Here is an 18,584-nt window from a genome sequence, read left to right on the forward strand (position 1 = left end):
CAAGCACAACTTGCAGGTCAAGTGACAGATGGTTCTTCCCCTATCATAGATGTTAACAAAAAAGTTTCTTAAACCACAATTTAAGAACTTGTATCCCACTAGATCTTAACAGCACTCTTGAAAGGCAGTCTGTTCTTGTACAAGTAAATGCAGAGCCTTTAGGTTAACCTATGCAGTTTGCACAATGGAAGAGAGGAAGGAAGGTGAAGGATTGCCACAAATGGTCTCCTGAAACAGTTTTCTTCCTTTTTTTGGTAGAGCTATGGCAGTTTTTGATCCAGTTACAGCTTTGCACAACGTGACTGATCCTAAAAGGATCCATAAGAGCTATGGAAAAAATTCAGAGAATCTCTAAATAGACAGTTTTAGATGGGACAGACTAGATGTTTATTCTACATGCCTAGCCTCATGTTAGGAATTCTTAGTCACTGTGGATTGCTCTAGTGATTAAGACTAGCTTCAGAGCAGCACTGTTTTAGGTGGAGAGATGATTAAAGGCGCTAGGAACGGTGACATTGAGGGAGCAGGCTTGTTGGATATTCTGTTATGGGAAAATTCTTTAAAGCATTTTATTTGCTACAGCTGTATCAAACAAGGCCTTGGGGGAGGCTTAGCCCTGGGGTGAGGGATGAAAATCTGAGTCAGACAGGTGTTTCTAGTAGTAGCAGCAGCATGAACAAGTATTTTGTTTGTTAATTTATGATGTGACCCACCATGAGCCCTATGCATAGTTAGGTATCCAGTTTACCCGGTCAGATACTAAAATGATTTCCAAGACTAGTCAGTGGACTAGATTAACGTTAGATTTTCTTCTTTGTACCTTCCTATGCAGTTACCCAAAAGGTGACCAAGCTTCTCCTAGTTAGACCTAGACATGTCTTTTTTTATGAACCGTCACTTATACTTCAATATTAAGTAGTTGACACTGGGGAAGGGAAAGAGGTTCAGTAACTAGAGATTTTGGATAATTAAAAAGGCGTTATGGCTCAGCATTTGCAACTAAATTTAGAGTTAAGGGATGAGACTAGACCAGACCGCTTTAATTCTCATTTAATAAATTTTTGCATATAGATTGATTAGGTTCAGAGTGTCAGTCTTCATTTAGCTGTGAAATAAAAAAAGTAGTTTAGCAATGTAACTAAACAAGTTGCTGTAGCAGCACCCTAGTATGTTAGGTTAGGGTCCTTATGCATTACCTTGTGGGATGGATAGCATCCAGTTCATTTACTTTTCATAAGAACTGCTCCAGAAGACACATGCCCATGCATATGATATGCCTCAACACTGCGACCTGAAAAAAAGAGAAATAAGTCTTAGGAGTCTGACCAGCCCACAGCAAAGTTGTTAGACTTCAGGTATGAGCATCATTCCTCAGAGGTCTAAGTTATACTAGATCTGCAGTTAATACTTAGTTTGACATTGTGTCAATGTCAGCTTGTTGCATCAAGATTCCATTTGAGTGCAAGACCTGTGCATCACTAGCACACAAGTTAGACTTCTTGATTTACTTACCAAGCCTCTGTTTTCTAGGAATGCATCTCCTCGCACAAAGAAGATCTGAAGCTGGCCGCCTAGCATCACATATCACCACACTGCAGTGGAAGTATATCTACAAGATAATGAAGTCTTGTTGGAAGGGCAGTTGCTATAAGCTTTTTCATTGATTTGGAAAGGCAAGATGAAAACAATGAGCATGACTTCCCCCTACAAAGTCACTCTGGCAACCTCCAAAGAAGGTTAGAGGTAGAGACAGGTTAAACCTTTGTAATAATACTTCTTTTACACAAGCATTTCAGGCTCATTCCTTGACTAGCACCTCTAGCCTTTAAGTGCCACTCACCTGTTCTAGTAGTGCATTTCCATCTTGCATGAATGTGAACATTTTCACCTCAAATCTCTTCAGATGAGTGGGAAACTTCACTCTTGAGTCACTATCCACTTTGTGGAAGATTGTTTGATGGGAGTCCTCCGCATTTTCACAGCTTGGAGAAGCAAGACTAGTGTTAGAGGCCTTAGATTAACAAGATACATGTGTCAATATAGCAATATCAAGCAGATAAGTAAAATCCCTGATAGTGGATGTAGCTCACTGGTAAAGGATTTGTGCTACAAAAAATCCAGGTCTGTCCTTGTTCTCATTTGGAGAGTGCCTAATCAGTCTTAGAAACGCATAGTGTTTGTATTGTAGGTCATTTCTGCTGCAAGTGATGCCTCAATGTAGGAATCCCATTGTCCCTTCTGATGGCTTTCAAGGGCATAGTAACGGTTTTAGTTCAGAGCCAAAAAAGTAGGATTTCCCTCTAGTTTAGGTTAATACTCGGAGGGAATCAGGGCAGCCATTTCAGATTTTGGTAGGGGGCAACTTTAGAGTTTTCAGGTGCCTACATAGCCCCTTGGAATCAGTTTCTGTGCAGATAACTTAGGAGCACTATTAATTTAAATTCCTGTATTAAGATATAGGAACATTAGAGCCATATTCTAAACTTCTATACACGGAGTTTAGATTGAGATATTTGATGTATTCTTTCCAGTCCCAAGCCTTGAGGTGTCAGTTTTAGAGCCTTAACAGGTATCAGAAAACAGAAGTTTGATATTTCTACACTAAAGGTAGTGTAGAAACTAGGTTGGCTTACTGTTTCAGACCGACACTGTTACTGCCATTGTTTTTATGTCATTAGAGTGCACAAATTTTGTTTTGACATGAGATCATGCATGCTCTTAAGGGGAATTTTGGTATGTGTGTTAGTGAGTCATGGACATGACTCACTAACATTTGACTCCATCATTACTGGCAGTATTAGACTGGAATTGCATGTTTTGTACATTAAGTTCAGCTATAACTAAAAATACAATTTGAAAATAAGCAAGCTTCGTCTGCAGTGTGTAAAGTTGAGGGTTTAATAGACACTAAGGTGAGTACAAATTTACATTCTAGAATGTTATTTGATGGTACCACTTAACACTTGTTTTTTCATAAAAAACAGTCAATTATGCCAACCAGGACAGGTTAGGTATTTTAGAACTCACTACCTCAAAGAATTAAGTTTAAGCATGAGAGAAATAAAGTTGACATTCAGGCCAGTCTCTCCCCCCCCCCCAAAAAAGCTGTAATCCTTAGTCAACTTTGAAAGACTAAAGTTACAGACTGTAGGTGTATTGCACATTGACAGGAGAAAGGGGAGAAGTACCACCACAAGTATGCTGGGCAGTGTCAGTACTTGGAGACCAAGTGAGTACTCAGAAGCTTGAATGCTTATTCAGTACAGCAGCCACCACAGCTCCCACTCCTGAGTGAGATGCTCCCTGTCCCCTCACTCCAACTCAGACTGAGTAGCAGAACAGAAGGCAGGCTCCTAGTCTAAGTAGTGTAGCCAGTGGCAGCACTGGGGGTGGGAAGGAGAAGGAGAGGCTAGAGTGGTACAGCTGTAGACAGTAGCAGGGAGAAGAGGAGGGAGGAGAGTAGTATGAGAGACTCAGGGGAGGAAGGGGATTATTTTGTTACCTGTCTGTAATGATAGACCACTGTGGGCTGCTGTCTCGGTCCTGGGAAGTGGTAGCCCAACAGTCTTCTAGATACAGTTCTAGCTGTGGATCTTCAGAATGGAGCAGTTCCACTTCAAAATACAGTGCCTCTTTTAAGTATTTTACCACAGGATACTCTATTTCCACATAGGAGTCTGAATAAGACTGATCTAGAAGTGAGATTAAGAATAAAAAAGTCTTGATGTATTAGAGGAGCCGTTCTTCCAGAGCCATGGTTTGTCCCCCTGCCCAAGTCCTCACCCAATCTCCTTGTTATAGCAGCAGTTTAAGGATGAGCACATGGGTGTGAAGGGATATCTTTGGAGAATGGGAAATGAGGTGATCAGGACAAAGGAGGGGGCTTTGCAGATTAGACCCCTCCCCTGGATCCACACACACACAAAAAAGAAGTGCTGCCTTAATATGGGCTGGGGGGGGGGTGGGGTGTCAACTGGCTTGTTTACAGAAACACTTTGGAGCAAGGACTATAAGCCATCCTTGATAAGAGTGGCATGGCTGGAGTTATAGTTCATGCTTATCTTCCCTTGCCCACTTGTTTCCATCCTTACAAAAGGATGATTAACTTATTTGGGGTGGGTTGTGACTTCACGTTTGTCAATACCATCCCTTAGTACTGAGTCCCAACAATGTAGGATGTTAAGGTACAAAGACATGCTTCCAGAAGTGTCTACATTTCTAAATTAGACAGAGGGAGGGTGCCTATGCACTTACTAGAAATTGAGTGTGTGTGATAGGTGGAATTGTGCCACCACTACAATCAGTGACAATAGTGGTGCATGTTGCATCCTAAGATCAGTCACTTCCTGCTACTCCCATAACCACCCCCTAGAAAAGCCAGCTCTTTGGCTGCTCAGCATGGCCATCCTTACCTTTGAACAGCCTCAAGATTAGAGCAAGAGAGCCAAACCCTGGCTCAACACTGGGTGCTGGGTTGTTTCTAGAGCTGTACTGGACAACGATGGTCTCATTTATTATATATTGACATGCACACTTCAGTCTGGGAATGGGAAGTAGAGTTTAGAGACTGTTATAATCTTTGTTTAAAGACAACCAACCCTTCCCCTTCTATCTGTACAGCAGTACTTACTGGTATATTGGTGTAGTGCTGCCAGGTCTGAAGTAGGAGACCTCATTTTCATAGGTCATAACGGTGTCCTCAAACTGAAAGAACCAGGCATTTAGCTGGAGACTTAACACCAAAAGTCAGTCAAGGTTTGGGTTGCTAGAGGTACCCAAGTGCTGCAACAGCTACTGTAGTTAGCTCATTATTCACCTTTGCCTCCATAGCTAATCACCTGCACTCAGCCAAAACCTAGTATTAGAACAGTGTCCTTTTCTTCAACCTCCAGAGAGATATTGGTCAGTGTGCACATTTATGCTGTTTGTGACTACTGGCAACACTAAAGCCAGTAAGTCCAGGGTGTCATGCTGTACAGTGAAAGAGTGTCATGTGCCCAATGACAGTAGTAACTGAACTACCATATTCTGTAGTAAGCATGTTGCATTAAAAGTTGCCTGATGTTACTCAAGTAATTGAGCTACATTACCCAGTAATCCATCCAAGCCTTCTCTTATGTAATTTATAGATGGGTCATTTTTGGTGCAGGAAGTAGCCTGTGTTTTTTCACTGGATCCCTTGTCCTAATCCTGCTTCAGCCATTGAATCACCACTACAATTGAAGTGGTAGCAACACCTGCCTCTGAAACAGAGGTGGAGTTTACAAAAACTTGTCTTCATTCTCTATGACTGACTGACACATTTTGTTGGTCAGATGGTGCAGCCATCCTAAACTCACAAAAGTTTTGATAGCATAACTAGGCAGAATGTAGCCTTCAGTTTGAGCCAGAATCCTTCCAAGTGTTGAGGAGGCACCTGATGAGCCAGAGAATGTAGTAGGTGGGACAGGTCAAGATCATAGTTAGGACCACCTAAAGAGGAGGGTACTACTGGTTTTGGAAAGTCACCTATCAACATCTCATAGGTATGTTCTGCAAAACTAGCTCTATGGCTCTTTCCATCTGAACCTGGTTGCTCAGATGGCATGTCAGTGTGGTTTCTTTACCTTTCTACTTGTTCCACAGGTGTTCACGTTGAATATGAATGTTGCACTCTTCTCAGTCACTGAGACAGGCCTGCATTGTTGGTCTCTCAAGACAAATAAGCTGGTATCCAGATCGGTGATTCCTGCTAGCTTTAGTGCAGTGATAACCATTGTTCCATTTGGCAGGCAGTCTGAAGACAAGCAGACATCCATTGTGTGTCTCCATTCAGCATACTCTCCTACCCCCCCCCCCCCCCCCGAGCCAGCATTACCAGTCTAGATCATTTTGATCATTCCAAGTAGGGTGGCAACAAAAAAAAAAAGTTTACCTATTAGTTCTTTAGGTGAAAATCTGCAAGAGATTGAGAAGTCTATCATGTCAGCATGAGTGTTATCCTTCATTGTTAAATGGAGTGAAGCTGTTATTCCAGAGGGATGAATCTCCTAGGAGAGATCACAAGTTAATTGCTGATCAGTAGGAGTTATACTGAGCTTTTAATTGCCATACCAGGTCAGTTTAAAAAGCCAAAAAGGTGAAATCTTGGCCCAGTTGTCACTGATGTCCTCAGTGAGGCCAGTGTTTTATCCTTTAGCATGAATCATGTGACTTCTCCAGATGAAGCATTTGCCCCTTGCCTCCACATTTCATAGCTTTGCAGTGCATTGGAGGCCATGGACCAGCTTAACCCACCTGGTCAAGCCCAGTGCTTGGGACACTAGATTTTAATATAGGAAGGTTTGTAGGAGAGGCTTGGTCAGGTCAGACAAGCCATTAACGGAGAAGCTACCTAGTCATTCTGTTGAGTTTTGAAGTTTCTCAAGTAGTGTTTGACTGTCAGCTTTAGCTTCAGAAGTGGCATTCTAGTGCCACATTTGAGCTCTTTGTAAGGGTTCACGTTGCACCAAGTTTATATCAGCAGTACTCCACTAAACTATGCCAATTCCTGCCCCCCCACCCACTTCACTCTAGCAGGGTTAATCTAATTTTTGGTTAGGAGTGCAAGGTGTAGCACAAGTGTCCCACAGGCATTTATTCTGGCATGAGATGTTCTACCAGCTGTGGTAAGTTACCTACAGTAACTCAAGATTTGTTCCATTTCTGATTCAGCAGCCATATTAGTTGGCATTTCACAATAATGGCAAGTTTAAAGCCCAACATATTGGGAGAGCTAGATGCAGAGAATTAGGCACTCAAGTCTGAGGGTGCTAAAAAGGGGTTGGCTGATGAGTTTTCAAAGCTAGTGGCTCTGCAATCACATGGCAAATCAGGAAGTCCTGGATGGCTGGGAAAAGGCTTATGTAGTGCCCATCTTTTTTTTTTTTTTAAAAAAAGAGAATCTGGGGAACTACAGACCACTCAGCCTCATTTCAGTCACAGGGGTTGGGGGAGGGGCAAGAAGGAAGAATCATGGAGCAGGCCCTCAAAGAATTAATTGAGGAGAGCAGAGTTATCAGGAACAGTCAGCATGGATTCACCAAGGGCAAGTTGTGCCTGACTAACTTAATTGCTTTCTATGGAGGTGGTAACTGGCTTTGGATGAGGAGAAAGCAGTGGATGTGTTATTCCTTGACTATGAGCTTTTAATACACAGTCTCCCATAGTATTTGCCAGCAAGTTAGTTAAAGCATGGGCTGGATGAATGGACTACCCATAGAGGATGGATCTAGACTGTTCAGTGGTAGCAGATAACAGAGCAAGGAGTAGGCTATTAGCTTTAGGTTAGGAAAAAAAAAAAAAAACACTATTTCACTAGGAAAGTAGTGAAGCACTGGAATGGGTTACCTAGTGAGGTGGTAGACTCTCCTTCCTTAGGAGTTTAAGGTCAGGCTTAACAAAGCCCTGGCACGGATTATTTAGTTGCGGGATTGGTCTTGCTCTGACCAGGGAGCTGGACTAGACCTCCTGGAGGTCCCTTCCAACACTGATATAAGTCCAAAATTTAGACCTTCAAAGCCTCCTGCTCAATTGGTGCCTAACTCTGTAGGCATCTAAATTTCTGTCCATGTACTAGCAGCAAGCTGCTTAAATCCTAATGCTAAGCTACTTGGCACTTATGATGGAACTTTGGCATGAACTAACTGAACTATGTTTCCCTTTCCTATCTTATCTGCAGGGACCAATCCAGTAGGCCTACTTAGAAGCAGGAGTAGCTGATTGGCCCCTGCAGGCAGCTGGAAGGAAGGTGTAGTGCCACCTTGTGGTAAAAGCCCACTGGATGGAATAAGTGGGAGAAAAAAAGACGCATGTGCTGTAGCACACTTAGTAAATTAAGCAATTATTCAGTCATTTTTAACCACGTTGTAAGTCAGTTGGATTAGATATTTCAGGGTACAGTATATAAAAATGTACTAAGTATAAACAAGTCATGGTCTAGGAAATGGTTTTGTACTGACTTCATGAGGGTTTTATGTAGCCTGTTGTAAAACTAGGCATCTAGAGGAATGCATGAACCTCTGGAAGACTTGCATACCCCTGCGCAAAGAGACTTCAGCCCAACATTGGAATGCTGAGCCTAAGTCCTTTGAGGAGACTAACCCTACATTGCTTGCTGGAAGGGTTTGCTCCTACTGAAGGATTCTGAAATTCTAGCTCCCCTCCCACCAGTTATAGTGGGCTGGACACCAGGCACATTTGGTTATCTTTACCTCATATAGTACATGAGGTGCATAGAGAGGAACACGAATTGTTAAGTGGGTGCCGTTGTCATCCAGTCCATAGTTGTGCTTCTGAGCAGCATCTGGTGATAGGCTCAGGTTTGAAATGAAGGGCAGCCAGTTTTGATCCACATTGCCATGAATGACTGTTAGATAAAGGTTTTCATCATCACAGAATCCTCTTGCACTAGGCAACACTGCAACAGATGGAGAGGTGATCATAATATTCCATGCACAAGGGAACTCAATTGACTTAATCTGAGTTGCACCATAAGACAAATGGTCACAGCCTCCCCTTGTTACCTGCATCCTTGACAGGAGAGATGGTTATGACTGGAACAGTGAAGGTGTCATGTGTTGGCTGTACTATGAAGCCAAGTGTAACATTCAGAGTATAGAGTCTAGTGTCCTCTGTTAAGTACTGGGAGGGGAGGGAGAGAGAGAGAGACAGCATCAAGTCACATTTAGAAACTCCAAGCAATAGAGTTTAAGAACCTGTGCATTAGGTACTAAACAGATACCTCTTTCTTAATGCTAGGCACATCAAATGGTGTTTCTATTATATAGCCTTTGCTTCCATTAGGGTATCTAGTCTCATAGACTTTGTATCCATGCTGAAGGGCTTCAGGCACAGTTACAGTTGTATCATCTATGGTCAAGTTCACCAATTCCACATCTGGGAGGAATGTTCCCACGGTCACAATGACCAGCCTAATACTGGAGTTGGTATCTAGGAAGAAGTGGTGTGGTGTTAGGTCTTTGCTAAAGAAGTGAAGTGGGAGCTTAGGGTTCATTCAGTTACTTACTGTTTGTTATGGTGGGTGGTACAAGTTTAAATGGAGTTTCTATTTTCTTGATGATGGTATGCTTGGTCACTCCCCACCTGTTGTCTTCCCACTGATGTTCCAGAAACAAATTAATGTAGTATTTTGTCCCATGCTGTCCCTCACTCACATGGGTCTGAAAGATCAAGTTGTAGGTTCAGTATATTATGTTAAATACTGAGATAGTTGAAAGTTGCATGCAATATGTAGTTTCTGGAGCACTAAGGTGAACTGACAAAAAACCAATTACTTGTGCTAACAGTTGCATACTAGGTTGCAGTTGCATTATCCTGCTATTCTGGGAAGTTCTGTACAGGAGCAGAAAACATAACAGGGCAGGTGCTTCTCAGCTTCAAACTGCTTAATCCATATTCCTGTCCTCCTCTCCTGCCCCCCCAACCACCACCAGCTTTATGCTCTTCCAAGTTTAGTCCCCTCAGATCAGAGACTTTCTCCACAAATGGAGAGGGGAGTGTCTCTCAAAGGTCATTAAATGGCAAATGAAGAGCCTCATGGGTTCAACCCTCATTGATATGAGACAGCCATGGCCAATTGGCAGAGCTAGTCTCATCAGGTGCAGTACTGAGAGCTCCCTGGTCAGTGTTCTTATGTGGAGAATTGAAAAGTGAGGGGTATAACACCCCCTCCTCTAAAGTCCCTTTTGCCACTCACATTGGATTTATGTAGCTGAATGGGGAATCCTCCCTACCAGTCATTAGCCTTCTGCTTGTAGCTCAGACCGACAGACATCCACTAACCTTGTAATAACCACCTTCTGCACCTATGGGCATCTGGATGGTAATTTCGTCTGTATTGTTTGATAGCACATATTTCCTGGAAGCAATTTCTCTGGCAGAAAGTTTGTGAAGATCCACACCAATTTCAACAAGGAGATCATTGAAGCTAGTTGCCCCAGCAGAGAGGGTTTGGAGGTTTTTTGGAATGGTCCATATAATTGTGTCATCTGTATAATCCATCCCATCTTAATTTAGAAAGAATATTAAGCATATCCATTATTATCAAGAGCAGTACTTAGGGAATTAGCAGCTAGGCATCTCAGCACATCTTCAAGATACTGAGTGTTTAGCATTAGATTTAAAGTCTCACCTATAGGGCAGGCCACAGCAGTATCTACCATCAAGATCATCCATCGTTGCTTGTAGAATGTACTTGCTCTCACTGCAGAGAATGTCACTCCTCGAACCTGCAAGAGTAGATGCTCTTAGAGCTGTGCAGTGACAGAGCACACAGATGGTAAAGGAGTGCACCAACCTTGACTAGCTGTGCTTCTGTAGCATTGTACGGAGCTCTCAGCAAAATCCTAGTGTCTGTTGTATTGAGTCCATAGCCAGCATTCTGAGCATCACTTGCTAACAGAGCCTTCCTTCCAGTGGGTAGGTGAAATACTACTTGCCAAATAGACACTGCCCCAGCTGTTGCCTGAGGGAGACAAACAGCTCAAAAGTTTTGCTATGTGTTTTTATCAGACTATACCACATTTCCATTCTCATTTACACTTCACTTGGAGACAAATTGAGATTTCATCTCAGTGCCTTTGTATTCCCCTCCTCAGCATCAAAAAGCTGATCTTGCGGTCCTGGAAAGACAGTACACCCTCTGCTAGGGTACCTATAAACCTAGTGTTGTAGCTGTGTCAGTCCTAGGATTAGGAGAGAAGGAGTGAGAACGTCTTATTGGACCAAACTTTAGAAATTGATCCAATAAAGATTACCTCACCCATCCGGTCTCTATAAAAACCTCAGTTAAGCAGCTGTTTCTTCTGTGGTTCACTAACTTGTTTTTTCAAACTGACCAGCTCATGGTTTCCTTGTGCTCCCTATCCACCAGTTATATAATCTAGCCATGGATTATAGGTGGTCTTTATATAGTAGCCAGTTTGATAGTGCACTGACCTCAAGATACTGCTGAGGTAGTGATACCAGCCATCTCATTTGGGAGGCTATTCCTCTCTTTCCTTCCCTTGTTGCTCTACATCTGTTACTAGGAAGCTGGGAGATGTCTCCCTATCTGTATCCTTCAGTCCAGGAGTTCTGTTCTCTTCCTATAGTTTTTTGGAGGCTGACTCCTCAGTGCATGCTTTCAATATACTGCTGGAGTAGTTGTAAACAGAAAGACACATTGAGCCAGGAGTAACAATGCTAGCATCTAAGCTTACCTCTGGAAAGGCTAGAGCCCAATCCTCAGGTTCATCTTGGAGCAAGTCTGCTGTTATCTGTGGAACATTCCTCCTGACAGACACCTTGTAAAGGAACATCATTAGTGACACCAAGTTCTAGTCTCCTGATCCCCACTATGTTAGGAACATTTGAGTTAGTGATCACATTCCCCTGGCTGGGAGTAATTTTTTTTTTAAAAAGGGTCAGAAGTTTGTTGCTTGAACTACCAAACAGCCTTTAATAAAAAGGCTGATTGACAATCGAACAACTTCTTAACTGGAAATGTGAAACCTGAGAAGTAGGTGCACTGGATAGACTAAAATGAAAAGGGTACAATCAAATGGTGGAATGCAGAGAAGCCAGACAGCCTCTGTCAAAGAGTAGAGCAATAACCACTTCCATTTTAGGGATTGACTCCCATACTTTGGAGTTCTTTTCCGGGATACTGTTTGATCCACTATTTGGCTTTAACCTATTTGATATTAAAATGTTGACAAGTGCAACATTTGATCACTTGCATTACTTATTTAGGCAATACCCATTAATTTATTGGATTAAAAAAATCCAATTTTCAGGTGGTCCCTGGACTGTTTGGATCCTATTACACATGTAGTGTATTCTGCTTATAAATCTTTGTTTGCCAAGTGTTTGGGATCCATCCAAGGCCCTATCCAGAGGGCTCCTTTACAAGTTCCCCCTTCCCCATGGAAGATCAGTGTTTGGGATCTTACCTCCATGTAGTTAGTTTCACATACTAACTCTCTTGGATGCCATGGACTGTAAGGACAACTCACAGTCTTCAAGTGAGTTAGAGCATTTTTCATATCAGGATTAGTAGCTGCTTGGATTTGTACAGTTACTGTGTACACATCACTCTGCAGAGACATGGCAACAACAGCTCTGACAAGATACTGATTAATATGCCCAAACAGGTCCCCTCTTCCACCACCTCTTATTTGCTCATCCCTAACTAGTGATGCAAATACTGCCCCATAATGAAGTGTTTACGCATTACAACCAAGTCATCTGTATCCAAGTAGACTAGATGAGTGCAGCACTTGAAAGTTATTTTGCATGTCTCCCCAATACAAGTATTTCAGAGAGGATTCAAAGTCCTTGCCCCTTTCCAATAGTCACCCTGTTATAAAAGCAAGTGCCTGAAATTGCAGAGGGAGAGGTCCAAGTTAGATGATGAATTACATAACTAGTCAGATATCAGGTTGCAGAAAAAGATTACCTGCTGCTAGCAGGGCAGATTGCCACAGAAGAAACATTACCCTTCCAATATATGAACAGATGGCTATTAGATGGTCTTCATTCTTATGTTAGCACATTAGAATGTGTTTTGTAGTAGACATTGATGTTTCTACCACAATATACCCAAATGCCTGGAAAAGAGCTCTGGGGATGCTAGGCAGTGTTCTCTAAGTGGCACTAGTTAGTAGACATGCACAGTCTTTGTACAACTCATTGGAAGTCATAACTTCTATGTTAAAGGACAGATTTTATAACTAAAAATACAAGAGTAGGGCATGTTAGATACAGTAGGCTTACCTCAATATGAGTGTAGCAGCTTATAATGGAAGCACGGAATTCAATGTTACCCCAATAATTATACTCTATTGTATAGCCACACTGTGCTGCCAGGGTCTCATCAATCTCCTGGGCTGTGCCAAACTGGTCTGTGAAAAGTTTTTGGAGTAGAGCTGTCAGAAGACCTTACACAAGGTCAGTGAGCTTTTCTTTGGACATTAGCATGCAGAGTTACCAGTTCATCCCAGAGAGCCATTCCAAGGTTATACTGTACAATAATCCCTTTTGTAGACTTTACAGTGACTATTGCTTTGATGTCACACTTTGATTATGATGGAAATCAGCTATGGTTAATGGTCATCAGACCCACATTCCCCTTTAGTATCTGTAGCACTGAATCACAGCTATAAGCTTAGTGCCTCAATTTCTTCTTGCCCCACCCCCCCAAGTCAGCTGTTATACTGGCTGTGACCCAAGGTCAGCTGTCAGCAACTTGTTGGCTACCATAGGCCTGAGTTAGGTACTTTGTGGCTTCCATTTTCCTGTAGTTCAATTCATGCATTACCAGAAAACCAAGGATCTATTTGATCACTTGACCACCAGGCTAACCAAGGCAGAGTTTAGTTCTAGGTAAACACCAAGAACATCAATAGCCTATTTCATACTATAGTTGATCTAAAGTTGTGATCTTAATAAACCCACATTTGGAGATTTAGTAGGTACAGTTACCAGGATATGTGGATAAAGGTACAAATGAGGATTTCCCACAAAAGTCATTGATCAGATTAGCTAGACTATTAACAAAGTGTTTTTTCTTTTGCTTCTCATTAGAAGTTACTTTAAATACTGTTGTGGTCTACACTGGGTCTCCCATTGTAAAGATACCAGGAGTGTTGTATAGGAGTATTACAGACTTGATGCCCCAGTGCATAGTAGCCTAGAGTTTAGGCATTTATTAAGAGTAATAGGCATTTTCAAAGCTGCCTCTTATTCCTCCCACTTTCCCCAGTCTTTCCTTAAGGCCCATGCTCTGCTTACCAACAACAGCGAAGATCAGATACTTGTCCTCAAAGTACTCTGCATTCAGTGCAACCCGCAAGAGGCTCCCCAGGCACTCCGAGCTCAGGGAGCCTGTAGAGATGTTAAGACAAATAATTAGTAACTATCACCATAGGAGTCACTTGGATGCTAGACTACTACTGAAATGCTGCCACTTCTGGGGTCAAACAGCAGCTCTATCAATACATGGTTAAGACCATAGCCACCTGTAGTTTCACCAGGTTAGAGAAAACACACACATGGGTTTATCAAGGGTCTCTGAGACCAACTGGCAGATGGATCCCATGGGTTCACCAGAAAGGGTCATGTAATATCTTTACTGAAAGTGTCACACTGGTCACTAATCACTGCAAGATGTGTACAAACACTAAAAATTATGTTCAAGTCTGCAGTTAGAAGCAGGTCACTCAAAAGTAGCATGTCTTGAGTGAAACTTCTCTAGATAGCAATGGGATATACAATGGTCCACCATGGAGATATTCTAATCCAAGTATACACTCCTAATGATAAGTCTTTGCCAGAGTTTAACACGAACAGCAGGGGAAGGGAACCCTATTTGAGGTTAATATTAAATGTCTGTTCTAGCATATTTGAGTTTGCAGAAAGAATCTCTGGCCTCCTTCACCTAGGAACAAACAAGGATTTGCTTCATGAAAGATCTCAGCCAGGCTTAGTCAGCAACCAGGATCAGCTCCAGGCACCAGCCCCAGAAGCTGGTGCTTGGGGCAGCCAACGGAAAGGGGTGGCATGTCCGGGTCTTTGGCAGTGGGTCCCTCAGTCCCTCTTGGAGGGGAGGACCAGCTGCTGAATTGCTGCCAAAGAATGAAGTGGTGCAGTACAGCTGCTGCCAAAGTGCTGCTGATCGTGGCTTTTTATTTGGGGGGGGAGGGAGGGAGGGCAGGCCACTTGGGACCAGGGCCAGCTTCAGGCCAATTCCCAGGAACTGGGCCCCACACCTAAGAGGGTCCTGCACCCTAGGCACTTTTTTATTTTTTAAAAAACACTTACCTAGTACCTGTGGGGGGGGGGGGGAGGGAGGGAGGATATCCAGGTCTTCTGCAACACTGAAGGACCCCTCACTGCCAAAATGCTGCTGAATACCCAAAGTGGGAAGCCCCCACCCCAAAGTGCTACCAGAGCCCCAGACCACTGCCAGGTATTTGAATTGGGCCCCCACAGTTCATAAAGCCAGCCCTGTCTGAGGTGGCAAAAAAAGCTGGAACCAGCCCTGTCACCTACACTAGACTAATTGTAGGAGAACTTGAATACTTGTGGCACCTTAGAGACTAACAAAGAAGTGAGCTGTAGCCCACGAAAGTTTCTGCTGAAATAAATTTGTTAGTCTAAGGTGCCACAAGTTTTTTGTGGATACAGACTAACATGGCTGCTACTCTGAAACCTGTGTGAGAACTTGTCAGTTAAGTTTGGTGCAAGAATGCATGGTTTCATATAAAAACCAAAGTCATACCATCTTTTTTTTTAAAAATAGCTGAGCTCGAGTGCTGTGCATAGTACAGGAGCAGTGATAGAGTAAGACTGGTAAACTGCTTTTGTGAATAGGGGATCTGGGATTTCTGGGAGAGGGGGTATTCAGTAATGAGGGGCTCAATACCACAGGGGACACTTTGAAGTGACTTGGGGCTGGGGTGATCTATTATCAGCCTGCAAGTTAGTAACAATCCTAGCTTGAGGGAAAAAAAAAAACTAAGTTTGAGAACAGCAGGCTCTAAGTTGCTGCCTTGAGCTGAATATCTAATTTAGAGAGTCATTGCTCTCCAGGAAGAGTTTTAGAAGCAAACCCAGTTTTAAGTTAGGGACTCAGTCCCACAAACTCTTTCATGGGAATCTCTTTACATACACAGGTTTCAGAGTGGTTGCTATGTTAGTCTGTATCCAGGGCCGCCCAGAGGATTCCAGGGGCCCGGGGTGTTCGGCGGCGGGGGGCCCTTCCGGGACCTGCCGCCGAAGTGCCCCAAAGACCCGTGGCGGGAGCCCCCCCGCCGCCGAATTACCGCCGAAACGGGACCCGCCGCCGATGTGCAGCCTGGTCTTCGGCGGTAATTCGGCGGCGGGGGATGCCCCGCCGCGGGTCTTCGGGGCACTTCGGCGGCGGGTCCCGGAACGGAAGGGCCCCTCGCCACCGAATTACCGCCGAAGACCGGGCTGCACATCGGCAGCGGGTCCCACTTCGGCGGTAATTCGCCAGTGGGGGGTCCTTCCGCCCCGGAGCAGAAGGACCCCCCGCTGGCGAAGACTGGGAGTGAAGAAGCTCCCGGGCCCTCTTGCCCTGCCCCCTCTGGGCGGCCCTGACCCTATCCACCCCCCCAAACACTCACAATCCAACCCCCCCATTCCCTGCCCCCTGACTGTCCCCAGGGCTCCCTGCCCCTTAACCAACCCCCCCCCCCAGCCCCAGCCTCTTACCCCCGGCTCCCTCCTCACGCGCAGCCTCAGCGCCTCGGCTGAACAGCCGCAGCGTGTCTCCGGCAGGGCCTGAGCTACGTCCCGCTCAGAGCCGCGTGGGGAGCGGGCAGGGCTGGGAGCTCCGGCCTGAGCTCTGCTCCCTCCGCTGGGCCCGGAGCTCCCAGCCCCGCCCGCTCCCCACGCGGCGCGGGACGGGGCTCAGGGGCCCCGGCTGAGAGACGCCGCTTGATGTGCTAAGGCTCCAGAAGAGGGGTTCTCTTGGGGGCCCCTGCGGAGCCCAGGGCAAATTGCCCCCTTTGCCCCCCCCTCTGGGCGGCCCTGTCTGTATCAGCAAAAGTGATGAGTCCTTGTGGCACCTTAGGCTAACAAATTTATTTGTTCATAAGCTTTTGTGGGCTAAAGCCCATTTCAGATGCATGAAGTGGGGGGGGGGGGGAGAAAAACCAACCACAAAACAAGATCCAGAAGCAGATATAAATACATGAAAGGATGGGGGTTGTTTTACCAAGTGTGAAGTCAGACTAAAGAGATAAATCAATTAACAGAAAAGTAACTTTTGAAGTGGCATGAGAGCGGCCTATTACAGACATTTGACAAGAAGTTAATTCCACAAAAGTCAGGGACTATTCATATGCAGAGCTACAGGAATAAGTGTTTGCAAGGCAGAGGCATTAGAAGGATCTTTCTGACAAGACAAGACACAGGGAATTGTGATGCTAGAGAGAGAGAATGACTATACCCTAGTGATGCAGGCACTTGGGTTATAAGAGTCTTAATTTCTCCAAGTGAAGCTGTTTCACTTGATCTAAAGTGAAACAGCTTCACTTGGAGAAATTGAGGAAGCCCCACATTAGAATCTTATAACCCAATTGTTAGGGTACTTAAGAGGTGGAGACCTTGTTTGAGTCCTCTCCCTGCCCACCCTGCATTGGGGTGGGTAAGAAGGGAGCAGACCCCAGGCTCAATTGCCAGGTTCAAGACTCCAATGAGGGAGGCACCATTTCTAAGGTGAAGGGGAGTCTGATCCATTAGGAATGCTCAGAGCAGGATTACTGCTTTGACCTCACAGCAAAAGATAAGTGGGAAGGGTATTTTGAGCATCATGCTAGAGGTGCAATCCCCAGCTTGATAAGACACTGGGTCAGAGAGGCTAGGTACTTACAGCATCTAACTTCTCACATTGCTGCAGCTACATTGTTTAATGCTGTAGTTTGATCAGAGCTAGTGCAAGTAGGTCTTGAGCTGGGCCTCACAGACCTCTAGCTGTAGCCATATCCTTAGAACAGTTATTTGGGCTGTGCACTTCTCTAGAGTGTACAAGTGAATGTGACAGTATTAAGTACTCTAAATTGCAAAGAGTAAGTTCACAGGTTAGAGCAAGTTGTCTACTGAGGCAGGAGACTCAAGTAGAACCACCACACACCTGGTCAATACTTACAGCAGCCACATGCCTTCTCTAGCACCACACTGGAGCATTGAAGCAGACCACCACTTACTGAAAAGCTACAGAGGGGGATGAAACCTATTTGTCTGCATTTCAAGACAGTTCATAAAATTGTTTACCTGGCCTGTCTTGGGTCCATATTTCAGAGGCTAATACACCTATTAGGAACAACCTGCAAGAGAAAGAAGTATGTGCAGATACACAATTGTCTTGGTAGCAGTTTCTTTAGTTGGAAGAAGTTCCATTTCAGCATTGCTTAATTCTAATTAAAGCTTTTAGAGGTGTGATTACACAGACTTCCAAGGTCTGTAAGTCTCCTCCTTAGGGGCATACAGGCTCATTCTCCTTTACTTTTAAGAATTTAGGAGACAGTCATGAGACTACCACAGCCTGCACTCCACAGGGAGAATCATAATCAACAGAAACACTCACCTCAACACAAGGTTTGGCACCATTGCCCTTTAGAGCAGCTACCAGCTGTAGCCTCTTTTCTCCTGTGATGACAAGCAGACTAAAAGTTTGAGAATCCTGAGCCAGCCTGTAGGGTTAAACCCCAAACTGTGTTTTCAAGGCTTTGGATTCACAATAGAAAGAAAACCCAAGACTCCATTTTTATACTCATGCAAATCATTTGCAGCTGCTTCCCCAATCATACACCTATAATTCAATTCACCTAGTGAGTCACTTTAATAGTTAATTATACTATTTTCTGTGTTCCTTCAGAGGTGATTTTTGCCAGTTCCTGAGTGATACTGATGAGGCTGTTAGAGACAATGAGATAATTAGTAAACTCCAAATAGAGGTGGTTTGAAGACCACTAACTAGCCTTGAGTTACTTTCCTCCAAGTATATTTCCTAGTTAGAGCTGGCAATTCCAAAACAT

The 18,584-nt window shown here is 44.1% G+C and overlaps 1 protein-coding gene across 1 annotated transcript; it reads right to left on the reverse strand.

Annotated features, from left to right (window-relative positions):
• Positions 1 to 1,032: 1,032 nt before the first annotated feature.
• LOC120400199 lies at positions 1,033 to 18,295 on the reverse strand. Its single transcript, XM_039528608.1, has 22 exons — positions 18,134 to 18,295; positions 17,821 to 17,873; positions 13,813 to 13,905; positions 12,796 to 12,923; positions 11,973 to 12,116; positions 11,241 to 11,324; positions 10,337 to 10,504; positions 10,172 to 10,268; positions 9,823 to 10,046; positions 9,047 to 9,200; positions 8,762 to 8,970; positions 8,544 to 8,661; positions 8,232 to 8,437; positions 5,915 to 6,029; positions 5,607 to 5,776; positions 4,631 to 4,704; positions 4,413 to 4,540; positions 3,503 to 3,692; positions 1,841 to 1,982; positions 1,513 to 1,609; positions 1,197 to 1,291; positions 1,033 to 1,105 (listed from the first exon to the last, which is right to left on the reverse strand). Exons 1-21 carry the CDS (start codon positions 18,154 to 18,156, stop codon positions 1,221 to 1,223), a joined length of 2,688 nt encoding a protein of 895 aa, XP_039384542.1. The 5' UTR covers positions 18,157 to 18,295; the 3' UTR covers positions 1,033 to 1,105; positions 1,197 to 1,220.
• Positions 18,296 to 18,584: the final 289 nt, after the last annotated feature.

The sequence above is a fragment of the Mauremys reevesii genome, linkage group 3 (assembly GCF_016161935.1).
Source record: "Mauremys reevesii isolate NIE-2019 linkage group 3, ASM1616193v1, whole genome shotgun sequence".
In the NCBI taxonomy this organism is placed as follows: domain Eukaryota; kingdom Metazoa; phylum Chordata; order Testudines; family Geoemydidae; genus Mauremys; species Mauremys reevesii.